Genomic DNA, 19,121 nt, shown 5'->3' on the forward strand with positions numbered 1-19,121 from the left:
GAAAACCTAAACCAACGAAAGAAAGAGACGGCACAGCCTGAAGAGATAAGATTTGGAATAAGAATGAAGGATCTGGGGCGTGGAGCCAGAGCGAAGACTCCGGAGACCAACCATCGCAGAAGTGGAAGACCCTACGTCAGGGACGTAGAGACGACGTTGAGAGAGAGAGAGAACAGAACGCCTGGCCAGCGTCAGCTCTCCTTTTCGGGTATTATCCTTTATATTCTGTGACCACTCAGGGAATGTCAGAGAAACCTAGTGGGTGTGCGTTTAGATCTTAGTTTGGGTATAAAACTGTATAACCTGGTGTAAACTGCATGCCTATATCTAACCAGACATATAAGCTATATGTATATGATCTAACGGCATGAATAAAGTGAATTGAGAGTTAAGAGAGAATTGACTCTTCTCCTCTTTGTACTAAGCCAGTAACCGTAACCGGTGACGTCCGGTCAACAAAGGGAACCTAAAAATATGTCAAGGGGAGGAACTTAGTGGATTTAATATAGGTTAAAAAATGATAATGGAGAAAACAATGGGTCTTAAGATAGACAAACCTCGAGGACCTTATGTTTTCCACCCAGGGTATTAAAAGAAATAGATGAGGAAATTGTAAATGCATTAAACTCCTCTTTTTGTTTTATGTTCACTCCTGTACCACCTATAATAGAATAGATTTTTGATTTGGAAAGGGTAAGGGACCTATATGTGTCTTTTGGATGGTTGGTATTGTCCTCAAGAAAATGTTACTGGTTCCTCTTCCTAGGATTATTGCTATTCAATTCACCAAATTTTCAATTTTTTCCAGTCAGTTGTTTGTCAGCCGAGAACTTGAGTTTGCTTATTTAGACAAGTGAGAGTCATTGGGTAATTTAAATAGGAAGTTAGATTATAGCTGCTCTTTCCAGGAGGGCATGGAAAATATTATTCTCTTAAGGAATTTAGGATTTTTGGGATACTTTGTCCAATGGTATTGAGTAGGGAGTTTTGTTCCATTTGGAATAAAACAGTATTGTCACTCGGCATATTTGACATATTGGCACCAATAGGCTTTAGGAAAAATTGCACTGAAGCCAAATGCTGTAGGAAAAAGTCCACTAAAGCCACATGCTTCTTGTGTGGTGCTCAATTCATCACCGCAAAATATTCCCACCGCTATTACTGCCTGTATTTCGCTCTAGTGCTATACAGCTCAAAATATTTCCCCAGACACAACCCAAGATTGGAAGGCAAACATCTGTAATCTAAATATACTGCTGAGATTATTTTACAGTTCAAGTGAACACAGGAAATTTCAGATGCCCACCATTAATCTATGCAGAAGCCCTAATGGGGGGAAGAAACACCTACACAATCACCATTATACTTTACTGAAATTCTTATGACAACATTCTCTTAGTTATGTTCACATTGTCTCTCTTTATTTGAAATGGAGAGAAATATTCCTAAATTAGAATGGAATGATGAAGTGCGCAGGGCTGAATATTGCTTCCATTCCATAATATAATTAAAGTAGTAATCTCCAGCGGTACAGAAAGGAAAGCTGGCATTTTCTTATTTGCAAGATTACTGTAAGACACATAAGGAGTGTTTAACTTTATTTGCCTTTTATAAAAAGGTGAAAGAAAATGTCTTCACTTGGGTTCCCCAATATGGTTTATGTTGATTAAATATCTATATCTTTGAAATATTCTGTGAGCAGAATTCTTGGTTTTTGCAAGTTCAGTTTGTATTTAAGTTCAGGTTGTAAAATATATATAAGAATCTCATAGCAGATAAGTTTTTCCATCCCAAAATTAAGTGAAAACCAAGTGTGGAGTATATGCATCAATTTGTTCTTAGGAAGGGAAAAAAAAACAAAATGTTGCTTAAAAATGCTTAAAGTTTCCATTATAACCAGATAAATAAATAGTTACTATGTTCAGGAGTAATTGCCTTCAGAAAATCCAGCAGTTTCCAGTGAGGCCAGTGTCCCAAATAAACAACAGGAGCAGTTTTATTTGGGTGATGATTGCAGAATATAATATGTAATTTTTATTCTTTATAACTTCAGTTTTGCTGCTTTCCTTTCCCTCCCTCCCAGAAAAATAATCTTTATTTAATGCAACAACTAGACAGTGATTGTTAAATTCAAAATTATTTGTGATTCATTAGAAAGGGATTTTCAAATGTATTTATTAGGCTGATAAAGTTCATTTATACTTACTGAGAGGAATAATTAATGATGAAATCTTTGGCTATGATTAATTAGTTTGTAATGGAAATTTCCTCAATTTAAATTAATAATTTATATTAATATATTCAATATTCCAGCAAAGTTCCTTTGAGACATTTTCCAAGAATTCTCCTGACATTTGGACAGCTCAATACACTTTGATTGTACAGTCGTCAGTTTTCACATAATGGGGGTGATTTTCAACTGTGGTGCCGATTGGGTGGGCGGGACCTCTGCTACACCCGCTCAATGGCACCAATGGGAGACCCAAGCCATTTTCATGGTTGCACCTCATCCACATAATGGTGAGCTGCCAGTGTTCAACAAGAGTTGACAGCTCGCTGATCTAGGGAGGCCACAGAATCTGGTTACTTCTCCACAGGGTTGTGTCGGAAGTGCACACTTAAAGGGATAGAGGCACTACGGGGAAGGTATGAGGCATGGAAGGACCAGCAGCAGACTGGAAGATTTTTGTGGGGCCAGGAGGAGCATGAATGTCAGTGCCACAGGTTTTTTTCTAATGTTTTTGGAGCGGACTGCAGTGGTCACTTTAAGGTGGTTAGGTTGCTCTACATTCAGTACCAATGGGGCGAGAATGCACAGTGCTTGCTCCACCAATTGGTATTTGAAGGCTGCAACTAACATTAAACCATGATTTATATATTTTAAAAAGGCCCACTTCAAGGCTTACTCAAAAATTGCTTTGGGCCATCAGTGGACAGTAGGTTTTTAAAGAAAAATTGCCGGCCTATCGCCCCATTCTTCAGCATGAACAGGGCAGTAGACAGATGAAAATCGCCACCATTGAATTTTAAAATGTAGATATGGGCACTCCTAATATCTTCTACAGCTCTAAACATTTTGTAGGAGTTGTATGGTTTATCTTTTGTGTATTATTAAAACCTCATAAAAAGAGTTTTCATAAAGAAAGCCAATGTTAGTATGTGTTAAAATAGTTTTTCCATAATGTTCCATATAGTACACCTTTATTTTACATTGCTTCTGCAGCTGTCCTCTTTTAACTAAGGCTGGTAAAGCACTTAAAGTCTAAGTATAGTTACTGCCATGGTAATAATACTTAGATTGACTTCACAGCTACCAGAATTATATCTGGAAACATGTCAAATATGAATAAGGTTGGGAAATTAAGTCAAAAAAATCAAGAACATTTCCTAAAACATAATAAATATAACTGCAATTTTTATAGCAATTTTGTAATTTATCAACAAATATATTACCGAATGCTTTAGTTAGATGCATTTTGTTTCAATATTCAGATGATTTCTGGTGGGAAAGGACACAAATGCAGCCTTCTTATCAATATATTTGGGAAAAACATGTCCTGAACAATGCTGATTCTTTTATACTATATTTCTGAAGATTAATTACATGGTGCTGTAGCTTGAATGTGGAAATTATAATCTGGGGTACTGTAACAGCAAGAGTTAGTACCACAAGTTGAATAACATTGATCTCAAGCCCTTTTTAGTGACGTCCCAAAGCACTTTACAGTCAACAGATTACTTCTGAAATGCAGTTGCTGTTGTTGTGCAGGCAAACGCAGCAGCTAATTTGCACAGAGCAAGGTCCAAAAAGCAGCAATGTGTGAATGGCTAAATAAATCTGCTATTGGTGTTGTTGGTTGAGAGAGCTTTATTGATCCGGGCACTGGGAGAACTTCTTTTTCTTCTTTGAATATGTCCAGCTGAGCAGACAGATGGGCCTCTTTAACATCTCATCCAAATGATGGCACTTCTGACAATGCAGCACTGCCACAGTACCACTTCCAAGTTATATGCTCCAGTCTGTAGTGCGGTTTGAATGAAAGAAGTATTTTATTTTTATTTTCGTACCATGAAATTCATACTCATAATATTTTCTTACCATAAAACTGAATACAGACAGCTGATAAAAGGCTAGAGTTCATTCGTGATGAAATTCTTGACCTGAATAGGTTATGAGCTTGTATCTAACCAACACACAGATATTCTGCATGTATTTGAGAGATTTAATCTCTGTTTTGTAGAGAAAAATTGACCTCAAGATATTCAACATTGGAAAGTTTTTTTTAAAAAAATGTTTATCTATCCTAGTGTAGAATTAATGTAAACATACTTGTATTGCTTTTATAAACTGTTTAGGAGATTTGAGGTTACGCCATATACTGCAGTCCTTCAAATGAAGCTTATCTATGGAACATTCTTAAATAAGTAAAAGCGAGCAGAAGTAGATGACAGTGTGATTGCACTCTCTGCTTCCGTCTTTGATATTTGATATTGCCGCAGTTAAGGCAGTGCCATAGAACAATGACCTACTCATTCTCCATTCAGATGTATTAACAGAATTGGTTCTTTAAAAAAAAGCTTGAAACAGACAGGATGAATATGCAAATATACCTGTAATAAATATTAGTATATTAAGGAGGAAGGGAAAAAGTCAAATGGTTGAAGCAAAAGAAAAGTGCATCAATGGACATCAATGTGTCAGACATGTAGTGTCAAGACAGCTTGAAATGTGCTAATTGACCTCCTGCAACTGTCACAGTGGGTTAGTTTTGTCATTTGAAACCCTTAGCCTGCAATTGAACACTTTAAGACAGCAGAGAAAAAGATGAGAGTAAAAGGTGCTATACTCACTTATCTCAATAACGTTGTATAAGCGTACCATCAAATTATATTTTCATTTTTGTTGTTAAAATGTTATAACTGAAATATGTAATCTTCATTAAACTGGGACAATGATTTTATTAGGAGCTTGCCATTCCTATCACCCTCCTATTTCCCACAGCAAGCAGCTTACTTAATCAGCCTGACATAACCAGGTTAGTGCCTATCATTTTGCACGTTACGAGAAGCAGCCTGTTCTCTATCATTATGTGTATTTCGCATAATCCTAAAGGAATTTATTGTGCCTTTGAGAAGGGATTGTAGATTGGTAATTGGATAAGAACCCATTCTGCTAGAATACCAGGCCGATTGCAGTTAGGAGGGGTTGTCACTAAATGAATATTGAGTGTTTTACTCTGTGTTCTAAAACTTTATTTCCAATGTTATTTTCTCAGGATCTGGCTTTATTGTTGGTTTTACAGGAACTGCTCACGCTAACTTTTTTAAAGCACATTTGGACTGGCTACTTTGTTGTCACATTTTAGGAAGTTACATTACCAAATGAGACCATATTTCAAATGTTTCCACACCAATTAGTAGCATAATATGTGGCACATTTCTTTTTTTTTAAAAAAACAACTCAAAATCTCATGTGCCTTATAAATGTTTCGATTAAAATAAGGCTACATGTAAAGAGTAGAAGCAAACGCAGTCTGGTTTTCTTTCAGCAAGCGTACTATAATCTGGAGGGGCAGCAAAAGCTTCTGCAAATTAAAAAGAAAGGAAACCAAGGAACCCCCACATGGAAGACCCACAGGACTTAAATGAACGATCGGTGAGTGAATTACAATGTAAATCAATTTTTTTTACAATGATTACTTCATGTTGAGAAAGGAGAATATTTGAACGGGGTTCATTGAATGTCATTGTTGAAGTTTTAGATACAAATGCAAGTTCATGATTTGTGTTTTTGAGTTTTTTCTTTCTGAAATACAACAGAATCTAATTTGGGTGGGATTGTAAAATTAATTTGTTTGTCATCATCAGCTTTATAGTTTGGAGGGAAAAAAAATCTGAGGGAATCGAAGAAAGTTTCTTTCTGTCTAGATGTAAATATCTTTGAATGAAACATTTCTGCATATAATGCATTTTTAAAATGAAGAGGGAAATGGCCATGGGAATTTCTCAAAGCCATTATTTTTTCGATGGTACTGTTTATTTATTAATTAACACATTTTAATTTTTTTTTACTGAGATTTTGAATAAATTTTATTATCCATCAAACTATTGTCCTTTCCTCATCAAAATGTGTTTACCTAGATGTGATGTACTTTCATGATTTTAACTTGTACATTTTTAGAACATCCTTTTTTTAAAAGATGCTGCTCAGTTGAAAATGTTTGTGGTGCCTTTCGGGTTCTTAAATATAAAAAATAATAGAAGTTGGGAACGCCATTGCATTTATTAGATTCTGTTTAATGTTTTGACAAAGTGTGTTTAAGCCTGAATGGGAGGAACAAGCCAAAGAGCGCTGAAATGAAGATGATTTCTCGGTGAAATTTCAGTAGAGTTATAAGTGATTAAAATTCTGACCTCTTGTTTGCCTTTAGCTTGTTTGATAACATATTTTTATAACCTTTGCAAACTCTTTGACCAAGGATGTGTACCTACTCAGAATTTGGCGAGCTTAAAGCAAAAATTAAGCTGACACCAATATAAATTGTGTAACTATTCAGTCGCTAAAATATAGCTCACGTTCTCTTAATGTTGATCTTGCATGTTGCAGAGATTACTTATCAGGCGCTCCTAGACAGAGAGTAATATGAACTGTTCAGGATAATTTGGCATTAAGCAAACCTAATGCATAGCTGGATATAATAAGTAAAACCAAACTATCTCTATGGGCCGTTTATCAATGTTTGAGCCCCCTGTTGTGCCTTAGTGGATTTTTACAAAAAGTTTTTAAAAAATAATTTTAATATGTTATTAACAATTCAAATACAGGATGGACCTTTTTTTTTGTTTTACAGAATATTAGTTGTAACATGACAACTCTCTTCTGTATATAAACAGGACTATTCCTGAGTTTTTACTTTTTACTTAGACTATTGGATTAAACAAATGTGTGCATCTAGTTTTAAAATACTTACAGTATTAGCTAAACCATTTGTAGCTAGATTTCATATAGCATTGACACTGGAAACCACAGTCCATTGTTTGTTCAGCACCAAAAACATTGTGACGTTTTCCGTGATACAGCTTGCAACCATTCTGGAATTTGCTAAGGAAGGATTTGTGTTGTCAAATGAGTGTTAATGCTTTCCAACCAGCTGCTTATATGACAGTTGAACTACTGTATGTGTTAATTCTGTAGTCACCACAAAAGCCAATAGAAGCACTTGTTGCTTGCACTGTCTGATTAATAATAGTCACACATAATGACCACAGTGTCTTAACAATGATACTACTGTCCTCTATTCATGAACAGTAAAAGTATATTTATTTATTTTCTCTCTCTCTCTCATAAATATATATATATATATATATACATACTTGATGAGTGATATCCCCTCCCTTTAATCTTGCCCTCACTCTGCCATGTGCAACATACAAGCTATTTTTATTGATAATGGGATAGATTCAGAACAGATCTAGCAACTCAAAACTGGGCATCCATCAGCAGCAGTAGATTTGTATTCCAGCACAATCTGTAACCTCATGGCCCGGCATATTTCTCACTCTACCATTACCAACAAGGCAGGGGATCAGCACTGGTTCAATGAGGAGTGTAGAAGAGCATGTCAGGAGCAGCACCAGGCGTACCTAACAATGAGGTGCCAACCTGGTGAAGCTACAACACAGGACTACATGCATGCTAAACAGCGGAAGCAACATGCTATAGACAGAGCTAAGCGATTCCACAACCAACGGATCAGATCAAAGCTCTGCAGTCCTGCCACATCCAGCCGTGAATGGTGGTGAACAATTAAAACAACTAACGGGAGGAGGAGGCTCTGTAAATATCCCCATCCTCAATGATGGCAGAGTCCACCACGTGAGTGCAAAAGACAAGGCTGAAGCGTTTGCAACCACCTTCAGCCAGAAGTGCTGAGTAGATGATCCAAATCGGCCTCCTCTCAATATCCCCACCATCACAGAAGCCAGTCTTCAGCCAATTCGATTCACTCCACATGATATCAAGAAATGGCTGAGTACACTGGATACAACAAAGGCTATGGGCCCCAACAACATCCCAGCTGTAGTGCTGAAGACTTGTGCTCCAGAACTAGCCGCATCTCTAGCCAAACTGTTCCAGTACAGCTACAACACTGGCTTCCACCCGATAATGTGGAAAATTGCCCAGGTATGTCCTGTCCACAAAAAGCAGGACAAATCCAATCCGGCCAATTACTGCCCCATCAGTCTACTCTCAATCATCAGCAAAGTGATGGAAGGTGTCGTCGACAGTGCTATCAAGCAGCACTTACTCACCAATAACCTGCTCACCGATGCTCAGTTTGGGTTCCGCCAGGACCACTCGGCTCCAGACCTTATGACAGCCTTGGTCCAAACATGGACAAAAGAGCTGAATTCCAGAGATGAAGTGAGAGTGACTGCCCTTGACATCAAGGCAGCATTTGATCGAGTGTAGCACCAAGGAGCCCTAGTAAAATTGAAGTCAATGGGAATCAGGGGGAAAACTCTCCAGTGGCTGGAGCCTGACCTAGCACAAAGGAAGATGGTAGTGGTTGTTGGAGGCCAATCATCTCAGCCCCAGGACATTGCTGCAGGAGTTCCTCAGGGCAGTGTCCTAGGCCCAACCATCATCAGCTGCTTTATCAATGACCTTCCCTCCATCATAAGGTCAGAAATGGGGATGTCGCTGACGATTGCACAGTGTTCAGTTCCATTCACAACCCCTCAGACAATGAAGCAGTCCATGCCTGCGTGCAGAAAGACCTGGACAACATCCAGGCTTGGGCTGATAAGTGGCAAGTAACATTCACGCCAGACAAGTGCCAGGCAATGACCATCTCCAACAAGAGAGGGTCTAACCACCTCCCCTTGACATTCAACGGCATTACCATCACCGAATCCCCCACCATCAACATCCTGGGGGTCACCATTGACTTAACTGAAACTTAACTGGACCAGCCACATAAGCAGGTCAGAGGCTGGGTATTCTGCGGCGAGTGACTCGCCTCCTCACTCCCCAAAGCCTTTCCACCATCTACAAGGCTCAAGTCAGGAGTGTGATGGAATACTCTCCACTTGCCTGGATGAGCGCAGCCCCAACAATACTCAAGAAGCTCGACACCATCCAGGACAAAGCAGCTCGCTTGATTGGCACCCCATCCACCACCCTAATCATTCACTCCCTTCACCACCGGCGCACTGTGGCTGCAGTGTGTACCATCTACAGGATGCACTGCAGCAACTCGCCAAGGCTTCTTCGACAGCACTTCCCAAACCCGCGACCTCTACCACCTAGATGGACAAGAGCAGCAGGCACATGGGAACAACACCACCTGCACGTTCCCCTCCAAGTCACATACCATCCCGACTTGGAAATATATCGCTGTTCCTTCATCGTCGTTGAGTCAAAATCCTGGAACTCCCTACCTAACAGCACTGTGGGAGAACCTTCACCACACGGACTGCAGCGGTTCAAGAAGGCGGCTCACCACCACCTTCTCAAGGGCAATTAGGGATGGGCAATAAATGCTGGCCTCACCAGCGAAGCCCACGCCCACATCCCATGAGCGAATAAAAAAACAATTCCACCATAGTGTAGCTGTTGGCTATTTTCAGTTATCTTCTTAAACATGACAGTGTGGCAGTGCTAAACATTAACCTGTTACTGTACTTAAAATTTCAATACACTAACTGCCCTCACTGACATCGGTATCTTGTTTATTTCAAATTACAACATAAATATTGTTGGGGATGAATTACAGGCATGAATCCAGCCAGCCCTGAATTTTGCCCCCCTATTGTTTGGCGATGAGTGGGACATACAAGTTAAAAGTCATCAAGTGACCGGATACTCCTCAGAAATCAATCAGTCCCCTCAACCATCAGATATGTAGAGTATATTCATTTTCTCCATTAGTTGTCTTCTTTCCTGTTCCAAAAAAAACACTGAAATCGAGGTCAGTAGATTACATGGATGAGTAAGCCATTTGTAATGAAAAAACAAGAAGGGTATCATATCCCAGGTGTAGAGTTATAATGGGCTTATGACGTTGGAGATGCAACATTACAATAACATTCAAATTTACATGTAGAAATTCAAATTAATAAATAGAAAGTTTTTTTAAGAGGAGAAAAATCATGCTCAAATAAAGAAAATATATCATTCATGAACAATAATGCCTTTTTTTCCATTTTTTAATTTTTAGGAATTACATTACAAGTTTACCAATATTTTCAGTTCCTGTGAATTTAGTACTTTCATTGTTGGTGATTCTGAATCTGAATTGATTCAAGTTGGTGTAGATCAAGTCCAGATTTTTTTTCTCCCCCAAAATTTGCCTGTTTGGATTAATTCCAATCTTGGACACGCTTCTGCCTGTTGTAAGCAAATTAGTACCAGGTTAGATAAAAATACATAAAAGCTTGTTGCATCATTAAGAAATCTGCATCTCAAGTTGCAGAAATATGGGTTCATGCCTGTGAGTTCCCAACCTTGGCTAGTTGGTAGGGGAAAGATGCTAAATAAAGTTGAGGTATTTCTCCACAGGAGAACAAGTTTCACCAATTTTATTCATGATCGCACTCAAATAATAAAGAAAAATAATAGTGTTTTCATTCTAATGGAACCATTGTTATAACTGACACTTGCATGGCAACTAATTGATCATCGGCTGTGTACACTCCAATTTGTACACCTGCCCAAATGTGTTATCTAAGGGAAAATCCCTCCATACCTTGCAATTATCCCGTAGGCAAACTCACGTGCTGCACGGGGAATGAAATGTACTGAATTATTAATTTGTTTGGCAGTGAGAATGATTGTGGCTTAAACTTGTATTCAGTTAACAATTTCATGTTCAATGATTATGAAACGTTAATATCAAAATTTATATTTTGGTAATTTTAGCAGAAACAGAATATTGCAAATCTTCAATTTTCAGATTGTGTTAAAGGATTTTTTTCATTTCTGTTTTCTTAAAAAATGATCATGTTGGTTATTCAGTGACAGTCATGTTACTCTAGTTTTTGAAGGGTCACAACATATACAGGTAGGTGCTTTTTATTTATCAGTAATCCATGTTTACTGAAAAGTTTTTATTGTTAGAAAAGTGCTTTTAGCACAATGGTGTAGATTTCCAAACAGAGATTCATTAAGAGAGGGTGTAATTTCATCCCTTAGACCTGTCCTATATAACTCCTGGAAATATTTAGGTCACAAAGACTTACAAACAAACAATGGTTAGATAAGTAGGACAGTATTCATGTTCCGGTTTGTTTTGTTAATAGATCACCACTATCTTGGGAAATCACATCTAGTTTTTGATTTCAGGCTGTGAGCTCTGATTTTATTTTGGAAAAATAGTCAGTTTTGTGAAATTACGACCCAGTTTTTCATTTTTAAATATTTTGTAAGTGTGTTAATTTTTAACTTAGTTTTCAGTTTTGTTGCTTTTAAAAACAAATATGACCTGTTATACTTTTAGGTTAATGTATGACATAGATGTGATGTCCTTTTGTCTGTTTCATCCATGTACCATGCACAGTAGCAAAATTTATTTTTAAATTCTTAACGTAAGTTAACATTTATGCCCTCACTTGATGGACTCACAAGGGAATGCAGCGTGGTTTTCGAAAGGTATCTGCTTTGTTTGAAAATATTTTTCAAAGCATGCAACAACTGATAGAATGCATTTTGTTGTTCTTTTGCTAACTTTAACTCAAAACCATAACACAATGTACTTGACACGAGTATAATTAGAGCACATCTATAGAAACAGGAGTAGGCCATTCAGCCTCTCGAGCCTGTTCTGCCATCTATGGAACAGAGAGGTCACAAAGACTTACAAACAAACAATGGTTAGATAAGTAGGACAGTATCGATTTTCCTGTTTGTTTTGTTAATAGATCACCGCTATCATGGGAAATTGCATCTATTTGCTTTTACATTTGATTTACATGCAAATATGAAGGTTGTGTGAATTGTACATAAATTAGGTAATTTAGAGTAGTCCCAATTGATTGATAATTACAATGCTGTATTCATAACAGGTGAATTTGTTATTCGGATATCATGAAATACAGATTTGTCATTTATTATACTGTGTAAAACCATTACAGGATGTTATAGTGGGTTATCACCCTGCACTTTCACTCCTGAGGCCTGAGTTTGAATCTATCCTGGACTTGAGAAGAAATGTCTGTATGTCTCCCTCTCCTTCTACTTTTTCAATCTACTGCTATTTGACTCTTCTGCGTTATATTAGGATAATGCACTCTCTAGTTTGTTTGCTAATACATAAGCCAGTCCTCCATGTTTGTGGCAGGAACACAAGCTACAGCTGTTCCTCACCACTCTATATTGAACCAAAAAGTCTGAACAGAAAATTAGTGGCAGAGATTTACTCACTGTTTCTCCTGCTTGTGAAATGCTGTCCCAGATAAGTGTCATTACTTGAAACTCTGTCCCTTGTATCAAGAAGTTCAAATACAGAGTTAGTCATCATGTGAAGGACTTAGATTGCTGGAACAAGCATTTGACAATGGGAAATCTGTGATTTTGTTGTCTGTATCCCAGTACAATTTCTTCACATCTCTCTAGTACCATCAGTCAAAATGATCAAACTGACTTTGGTACAGTTTTTTTTCAGCTGTACCTTGTTATGGCATTTAGTGAATAAAGGAAAATAGCAGCACATCAAGGGGTTGAGATCATGTCATAAACTATGAGAATGAAACGCAAGCAGTTTATTCAGTTCATCACAACTGTAGGATGTATTTCTGCTTTGGGACACATTCTGGGCTATATTATTCTGTACAGTTATACAGAAACGTAGTAATGTCTCGCAATATTGCATTTTTGCCAGCGGGAATATTCTGAAAAACGACAGCAGGCATCCAAGATTAAATCATGTGATTTAACAGCTAATGAAATTGTACCACATACATTGACAACAGTATTTATTTTACTGACTGATACAGCGGAAATATAATAGCCTTTATATATTAAGATAACCCCCCCCCCTCCTCACAGCCAGTGCAGCCTAGTGCTAATCCATAGAGTTGTAGCAAAAATCCATTAGTAGAGTAGAGAGCTACATTTGCAGTGCTACTAAAAACTTGTGTTGTGTTTTGAGCTGCAAATGATTTTTGTGTCATTCTAAAAAAAGAATAGAACTCTTCCCATATTATTAATACATTCGATTTGCAGTTATTATCAGACTTCAAAGTCACACTTGCAAAGGAAGGTATCATACTGGAGTGTTTGCCAAATACTGTTCCTTTCCCTCCCCCTCGGCAATAGAAACACTTGTTAAAATTTATGGAATGCTATAATTTATTTCAGGAAGGCACTAGTAATTAGAAAAACCGATAAGCACAGTGAGAGCCGGGGGTAGAGTGATGCCTCTTCTTGACAGTTAGGAAATCAATTGATGCACAATAAACATCTGCCCATAACTTTCAGCCTCAATTTTTAAAAAATTCTACAATATTTGACTCCTGCAATGTTTATGTAAAACGGAAAATGGTTATGTATTAGATTTCTATCATTAAAACCAGTGATTAGATAACTATAATCTTGAGAGAGCAATTGCATCATTCCACTTGATCTTTTATAATACTGTAAATGCAATTTTCCATTCCCTGATGTAATTCAGTTCATAATGTGGCATTGCTGTAGCAAAAAGACGTTAAAATCTAATTTGGTGCATTTTCCTAGCTTTAATTAATGTGCAATTCCAGATTATTTGTATAAAAAAGTATTTTAGAATGTTGAATTCTCTGGGCTATAAATTGAGCCCCGTAGCGCCCGTTTTGTAGGCACTACACGGCCTCCTAAGGATCCAAAATGGTGTCCAGAATGCGAACGCATGCTTCTAGCATGACGTGCGCTGGACGCCATCTTGATAAAAGCGTTTGTGCAGCAGCAGATAACGAGCACTGGCACCATGTAAAGTAAGGAGAATATGCGGTAGATCAGTGTGCAACGCTGATTTAAAGGGACAGATACGATTTTGAAACTCAGCGCTCCAGCCAACGCACTGTCTTAACCTCGCACAGCTGAACAGGTCGTAAACAGCATGGAGGACCCCCCACCAGTGCTATTTAAAGGGATCATGCAGGATTTACAGGTTAGTTGCTGGATTATTGCTTCTAGCTGCTGATGCATTTGTACCTGTTTTTGGAAGTCTCCTACACTTGAATACTGGGGCTAGGGGACATAGCCTAAAAATTAGAGCCAGGACTTGCAGGAGTGAAGTTAGGAAATGCTTCTACACGCAAAGGGTAGTAGAAGTTTGGAATGCTCTTCTGCAAATGGTAGTTGATGCTAGCTCAGTTGTTCATTTTAAATCTGAGATTGATACATTTTTGTTAACCAAAGGTATTAAGGGATATCGGGCTAAGGCGGGTATATGGAGTTAAGTCACTGATCAACCATGATCTCACTGAATGGCGGAACAGGTTCAAGAGGCTAAATGGCCTACTCCTGTTCCTATCTTCCTATGTTCCTATAATAAAGTTTCAATTCTCTACAGGGAGTGGGCTGGCTAGCTGACAAACAACAGCAAGGGCAAGGCCAGAGTGGCAGTGATGGGACAGTAATGCTGTAATTCGGAGAGAGGACAGCATGTTCATGTTCCATGGAGACACTGCCACTTGCTGCCTCCTGTTATACGCCACCTTCTCCTGCAAGAAAGTGGGACGTGCATCAGTGAGTGTCCTTCAGGATGTTTGGGTGATGTGCCTGTCATGGTTGAATAGCTGCTAGTGTGTTTGACCTGTGAGTTGTGGGTGTGCGGCCTGCAACAGTGGTAATGTGTAAGGGTGAGAGGAAGCATCTGATTGGAAGAGTTGAGTACTGATGGAAAGAGTTTGTAGGTAGGTGGGTGATGGGGGGTGTAGTGCGTGGAGCAGTGGATGCGCCTAGTGGTGCAGTTGGTAGGAGACACCACTTGACAGTTGACCTCACCTTAACCACTCGTTTCAAAGCATTGAACTTCATCCTGCACTGCATCCATCTGGAGGGCCCCTTACCCCACTGCGGATTTAGGATGCTCCTCCTTCTGTCCACCACTTACACCAAAGCTTCTAGTGCATCATCAGAGAACCTTGGTGCAGGCCTGGTACAAACTCAGATCGGCAGATTGGTGAGGTCTAGCGTGCAGATTGGAGGATGTGGGATTTAGTAGTGCGCAACCTTTATTCAATGTTTTAACATAACTCAACATAGGGATGGGACCTGCATCTGTGTTTTGTGTGTGCGATGCCTGATCTCCTCTCAGACTCCGTGCGGACCCGTATCTTATATTTTGTGAATAAATGATGCAGGCTGCCTTTTCGTGGTGCGAGCCATTTGCGCGATATCGGGGCCCCACCCTGCTGATGAGCAGCCACTCAACAGCGCAGCTAGGCCTGGCTGCTTGCAAATATCAGGTAAATGACCAGGCAGCACGACTCTCACGTGCTGCCTGCATCTTAACGACCGGGCGCGGGTTAATCGCGCACCGCAACCCCCAAGCTTGGATTCAAGGGTTATCAAATTTAACCCCCATCGCATTTTAAATGGCAACTCAACCATGTTTTTGTGACAGGATAAGTTGAAAGTCACCTCCATACCAAAGTTATTTTTTGTTTGTATTCAGCTGTGCAGAACTCCTGGTATCAGTTAAATGCTGGTAGTTCACCCAGGTTTTTGAAAGCCAGAGTGATTTTGAAGTGTTCCAATATAGGCACCAACCTTACTGGAAAAAATGTTTCTCGGTACATTTATCTGCAAGGAAAGGGCGGGGAAGATTTGGGAAGGTGTGATTTCTTTTCACTGTAGAAGAAAGCATTTCCAGTCTGAACATTGGAAGGGAAAGCAATGTCGGGGAAATTTTCTCACAAAAGAGGAGGGTAGCAATAGATAGGAGAATTAGTATGCAAGCTTTCTGTGAGGAAAAGGGAATTAGTACGTGCCATCAGCATTGCCTATGCCTCAAATCTTCACTAGCCTGCACTTTTGTGGAAGGAAATATAATTTGTCATTGTGAATTCAGGTTGAAAATTATTTTTAAAAGTGGTTTTATATCTTCTAAATTTCTGATGTTGAGGAAAGTTATTTCTAGAAGTATAATTTCACTCAGCTTTATTAAAATGTATGGTAAGATTTAGCTTGAAGTAAAGTTTCGTTGTAATTTTATTACTTTAAATCAATGACTGGAAACCCCTCCCCTCCTTGTCAATTAGCATTCTTTGTAAATTTTTATGTACTGTATTAATGACACAAAAAATACTAAATTGATATATCCCATCTCAGTAATAGGCCATTTTGTGGAATTTTATTATTCAAGACCACAGCGATTATCTTGTTTCATGCTCTATTACTTACATGTGCACTGTTACTATCGTGCTTGATTCCCCCCACCACCGTTCAGCACATGCACTTCCAGAGATCGCCTTAATTAATTGTGGTAGACTTTTGCTGTTTTTCTAGTAAATAATTAGAAATCATGTAAAAGTGCACCATGGATTAGTCAATCAAGGTGCCACCTTGTGTACTTCTAAACTATTCAGACAAAAAGGTTTCAATTCCTGGCCTGTGCTGCATTAGCTGATTTCAGCTTACGTGGCAGTACAGTTACTACAGTTGCCTCAGTGCCCCAGGTTAGAAAGAGTAAAAGTCAGGCAGGATTCTCATTCCTGATTGCATTCCAGTAACCCGTGCTGGAAAGTTCATGTGTGTTTTAGTTGGATGACAACAGAACCTGGCTTGTCTTAATGCCCTCTATGGTTCAATAGCCAACGCAGGTATATTGGTTCAAATGTGCAGAATGGCTACTTGGGTGAGGTACTGGAGGGCTGCCTTCAGGAGCAGCAGAAGGAAAGAAATGAAAAGTACATCATGATTATATCAGTTAAAGCTATGGAAATATGTTAACCTAAAATTCTAAATCCAATGATTCTTGAATCCAGTGGTCATAACCTCCACATTATGGTAATCTGAAGACTGTTCGGTGAATACAGAATGTTCCTTTACACACAGTGTAAGTGCAGTATATTTCTTCAGATTGTTTTCATAGTTAGCATCAGTATCCTTTCAATTATATTCTGTAAAATCAAATCTAGAAGTATTTCACCAGTTACGTGGTTACATTAATGCTTAAAAGTACCTTTTGGTGAAGTCATGACAAATGGAAGATTTAGATCATCTTAATAATCATATCATAGTAGGTACAGCACAGGAGGAGGCCATTCGGCCCATCGTGCCTGTGTCGGCTCTTTGAAGGAGCTTTCCAATTAGTCCCATTCCCTTGCTCTTTTTCCTATAGCCCTGTAAATTTTTTCCCTTCATGTATTTATCCAGTTCCCCTTTGAAAGATACTATTGAATCTGCTTCCACCACCCTTTCAGGCAGTGCATTCCAGATCATTACAGTTCGCTGCGTAAAAAAAATGTTTCCTCATGTTGCCTCTGGCTCTTTTGCCGATCACCTTAAATCTGTGTCCTCTGATTACCAACCCTTCTGCCACTGGAAACATTTTCTCCTTATTTAGTCTGACAAAACCGTTCATAATTTTGGACACCTCTATCAAATCTCCCCTTAACCTTCTCTGTTCTAAGGAGAACAATCCCAGCTTCTCCAATCTCTCCACATAACGGAAGTCTCTCATCCTTGGCACCATTCTGGTAAATCTCTTCTACACCCTCTCTAAGGCCTTGACATCCTTCCTAAAGTGTGGTGCCCAGAATTGAACACAAAATTCCAGCTGAGGCCTAACCAGTGTTTTATAAAGGTTTAGCATAACTTCCTTGCTTTTGTTCTCTATGCCTCTATTTATAAAGCCCAAGATCGCATATGCTTTTTAACAGCCTTCTCAACTTGTCCTGCCACCTTCAAAAATTTGTATATGTGCATACCCAGGTCTCCCTGTTCCTGAACCCCCTTTAAAATTGTACCATTTGTTTATATTGCCTCTTCCCATTCTTCCGACCAAAATGCATCACTTCACACTTCTCTGTGTTAAATTTCATCTGTCTGCCTATTTCACCAGTCTGTCTATGTCCTCCTGAAATCTGTTACTATCCTCCACATTGTTTACTACACCTCTGAGTTTCATGTCATCTGCAAATTTTGAAATTATACCTTCTATGCCCAAGTCCAGGTCATTAATATATATATCAAAAAGAGTTACGGTGGGGACACCACTGTATACTCCCTCCAGTCTGAAAAACAACCGTTCTCCACTACTCTCTACTTTCTGACCCCTAGCCAATTTTGTATCCACACTGCCACTATCCCTTTAATCTCATGGGCATTAATTTTGCTAATAAGTCTATTATGTGGTACTTCATCAAATGCCTTGTGAAAGTCCATATGCACAACGTCAACCACATTACCCTCATCAACCCTCTCCGTTACTTCATCGAAGAACTCAATCAAGTTAGTCAAACACGATTTTCTTTTAACAAATTCGTGCTGACTTTTATTTTTCCAAGTGCCAATTAATTTTGTCTCCAATTATTGTCTCTAAAAGTTTCCCTACCACAGACTTTAGGCTGACTGGCCTGTAATTGCCGCATTTATCCCTCTCCCCTTTTTTGAACAAGGGTGTAACGTTTGCAATCCTCCAGTCCTCCGGCATCAAGCCCATATCTAAGGAGGATTGGAAGATTGTGGCCAGAGCCTTCACAATTTCCTCCCTTACTTCCCTCAATAACCTAGGATGCATCCCATCTGGACTGGGTGACTTTTCGACTTTGAGTACTGCCAATCTTTTAAGTAGCTCCTCTTTATCTATTTTTATCCTATCCAATATCACTACAACTTCTCCTTTACTGCTACAATGGCAGCATCCTCTTCTCTAGTGAAGACGGATGCGAAGTATTCATTTAGTGCCTCAGCCATGCCCCCTGCCTCCACAAGAAGATCTTCTTTCTCCCTAATCAGTTCCCGCCTTTCTTTGACTACCCTTTTACTATTTATATTTTTATAAAAGACTTTTGCGTTCCCTTTTGTTAGCCGCTAATCTATTCTCATACTCTCTCTTTGCCCCTCTTATTTCCTTTTTTAGATCTCCTCTGTACTTTCTGTATTCAACCTGGTTCCCTATTGTATTATGAAG

General features: G+C 38.9%; 1 protein-coding gene across 14 annotated transcripts in view; it reads left to right on the forward strand.

Annotated features, from left to right (window-relative positions):
* Positions 1–19,121, forward strand: part of eya4 (EYA transcriptional coactivator and phosphatase 4) — a 356,347-nt gene that overhangs the window by 18,980 nt on the left and 318,246 nt on the right. For 13 of the 14 annotated variants that reach the window (XM_067984861.1, XM_067984860.1, XM_067984880.1 and 10 more), the window contains exon 2: positions 5,550–5,656. In XM_067984861.1, the coding sequence (XP_067840962.1) occupies positions 5,624–5,656 (33 nt within the window). In that variant the 5' untranslated portion in view covers positions 5,550–5,623. Of the gene's footprint in view, positions 1–5,549; positions 5,657–19,121 lie in introns of those variants that run through there. The other variant, XM_067984874.1, reaches the window with a different exon arrangement.

This window comes from Heptranchias perlo, chromosome 5 (assembly GCF_035084215.1).
Source record: "Heptranchias perlo isolate sHepPer1 chromosome 5, sHepPer1.hap1, whole genome shotgun sequence".
Lineage (NCBI taxonomy): Eukaryota > Metazoa > Chordata > Chondrichthyes > Hexanchiformes > Hexanchidae > Heptranchias > Heptranchias perlo.